Below are 2,418 nucleotides of genomic sequence, written 5' to 3'. Positions count from 1 at the left end.
TGTGCTTGTTGTGTATTAAATAACTTTAATACGGCTGTGCTTACATTATTCTGCCTTGCACAGGTACTGTACGGATGACACATGCAATGCATTTCATTTAAAAAATGGAGACTATGTTGAGCATGGCATGCATAATAATCTGCATCATGGTCCTTACCTAGGTTTGTCACTGAATATAACATAGATTGACATTGTACAAACCGCTACCAATTGTATTTGGTTATTATTTATTTAGTATTAATAATAAGTAGCAAACAGTTATTAAACACTGTCAGTTTCATATAGAAATATCATATCCATATAAAACTGATGCAAACAACACCCATTACATTAGGACAGTAGGTCACTCGGTTGGTAGAGCGGCCGTGCCAGCAACTTGAGGGTTGCAGGTTCAATCCCCGCTTCCGCCATCCTAGTAACTGCCGTTGTGTCCTTGGGCAAGACCCTTTACCCACCTGCTCCCAGTGCCACCCACACGGGTTGTAACTTAGATATTGGGTTTCACTATGTAAAGCGCTTTGAGTCACTAGAGAAAAGCGCTATATAAGTATAATTCACTTCACTTCACTTCACTACTGCTTTAATATGGGATATATGAACCATACATAATGATGCAGCTTTGTAGTTAAATTTACTTTCACCTACATGAAAACAAAATACATTTCTACACAGTCAGTATGTTATTTCTACTATATTTTAACATTGAATTGGAGTGTTGTGGCAACTTTTGGCCTTTGAAGGGTGAATCAGTTAAATATAGGCTGTCAAAATAAATAAATAAATAAATATTAGAAACAAACTAGCACTGATATTAAAGAAAAAACATTTTTCTAAGTAGAATTTAATTGTAATTATTTTTCTCAACATTAAACAAACTATTGTAAACTACATTGTTATTAGTTCACTTCTAGCACGTAACAATGTGTTGACTGTTGGTTTGTTAAAGTTAAAGTAAAGTACCACTGATAGTCACACAAACACTTGGTGTGGTGAAATTACCCTCTGCATTTGACCCATCCCCTTGTTCCACCCCCTGGGAAGTGAGGGAAGCAGTGAGCAGCAGTGGAGACCATGCTCGGGAATCATTTTGGTGATTTAACCCCCAATTCCAACCCTTGATGCTGAATGCCAAGCACAGAGGTAATGGGTCCCATTTTTATAGTCTTTGGTATGACTCTGTCGGGATTTGAACTCACGGTCTACCGATCTCAGGGCAGACACTCTAACCCCAAAGCCATGTTATTAGTCAGTCTCAGGTTCTGTACACACAGGAACATATTTTGGAATGACCAGTAAAGTATTGCATAGCATGGCTGCGGTTATTCTGACCCCAAAATGCAGGAGACAGAAGGACGACGTGCAGGTAAGACAAGTTTTTTAATTAAAACATAAGCTATAGCTTACAGCAGGCAGCTAACAGAGTCAGTAACAAAAGTCAATCCTCCAGCTATGAGGCAGGCATAAATAGAAGTCGGATTGGTAACCATGACCAGGTGTAGCCAGGCTGCCAATCAGTGACAGATGAGGGGAAATGCTAGTTCGTGCAGGGAGACAGACTTCGACAAACTTTATTGATCCACAAGGGAAGTTAACTAAACTAGGACCGCCAAACAAGAAACAAATGCATAAAATAAGGAAACATGAGCATATGTGAGACCTGAGTGACAGGTCGTCAAAGTCGCCCCTCCCTCAAAAGAAGATACTGGACGTCTTAGTCCAAAAAGTAGTAAAAAAAATGCAAAAAAACAGAGAGAGAGGTGCGAGGTCTTGGAGGAGGGTCGCAAAGCTGTGTGGGAGTCTACAAAATGACCACATTTGTGGCTGACGAGGAAGCAGAGGTGGACAGAAACAAAACCTCAGCAGACGCTGAGGTCCACGCCGATGCTGATGGCACGTAGGGGCATCCATGAACTGGCCACATTCATGGCCAACAAGGACATGGGGGTTAGCGTGACTAAATCACTCAGCAGCAATTGTGGTCCACGCCCAAATCCTGGGCATGGCTGCTGATGGAGCTTGAAGCGAGCCCTCCGAAGGAGAGTCTAGACGTGGTGTCTGACCCACTGGAGGCAAAGCTGGAGGTGGCATCGGTGGGCGACCTACAGATAGCAGCACTGGAGATGGCGTCGAACTCCCTGGAAGTGAGACTGGAAGTGCCAACTGACCCACCGGAGACAATGTGGTCTGCGACGGACCACTTACTAATGCAAGTGGGATAAACGAAACATGTGCGCACAGCTGTTAGTAGTAGCCCCTACCTCTCCTAGCGGATGCCAGAGGTTTCATTTTGTCGAAGGAAAAAGCTGTTGGTCGGTGGCCTCCTCCACTGTAGAAGCTAGAGAAGGGCGTAAGGGGGCTAAGAGGAGGGGCAACGGCACGTCCCATGCTGAGTCCGAAAAGGTCGCCAGGATCGACAGC

At 43.8% G+C, this 2,418-nt stretch overlaps 1 protein-coding gene across 1 annotated transcript in view; it reads right to left on the bottom strand.

Moving 5' to 3' along the window:
- Nucleotides 1-1,963: 1,963 nt before the first annotated feature.
- Nucleotides 1,964-2,418, bottom strand: part of LOC133663022 (chordin-like) — a 65,169-nt gene continuing 64,714 nt past the window's right edge. The window contains exon 21 of the mRNA XM_062067203.1: nucleotides 1,964-2,160. Within this exon, the coding sequence (XP_061923187.1) occupies nucleotides 1,964-2,160 (197 nt within the window). The remainder of the gene's footprint in view (nucleotides 2,161-2,418) is intronic.

This window comes from Entelurus aequoreus, linkage group LG13, assembly GCF_033978785.1.
Source record: "Entelurus aequoreus isolate RoL-2023_Sb linkage group LG13, RoL_Eaeq_v1.1, whole genome shotgun sequence".
Classification (NCBI taxonomy): Eukaryota; Metazoa; Chordata; class Actinopteri; order Syngnathiformes; family Syngnathidae; genus Entelurus; species Entelurus aequoreus.
This window is presented reverse-complemented; position numbering and strand designations above follow the sequence as displayed.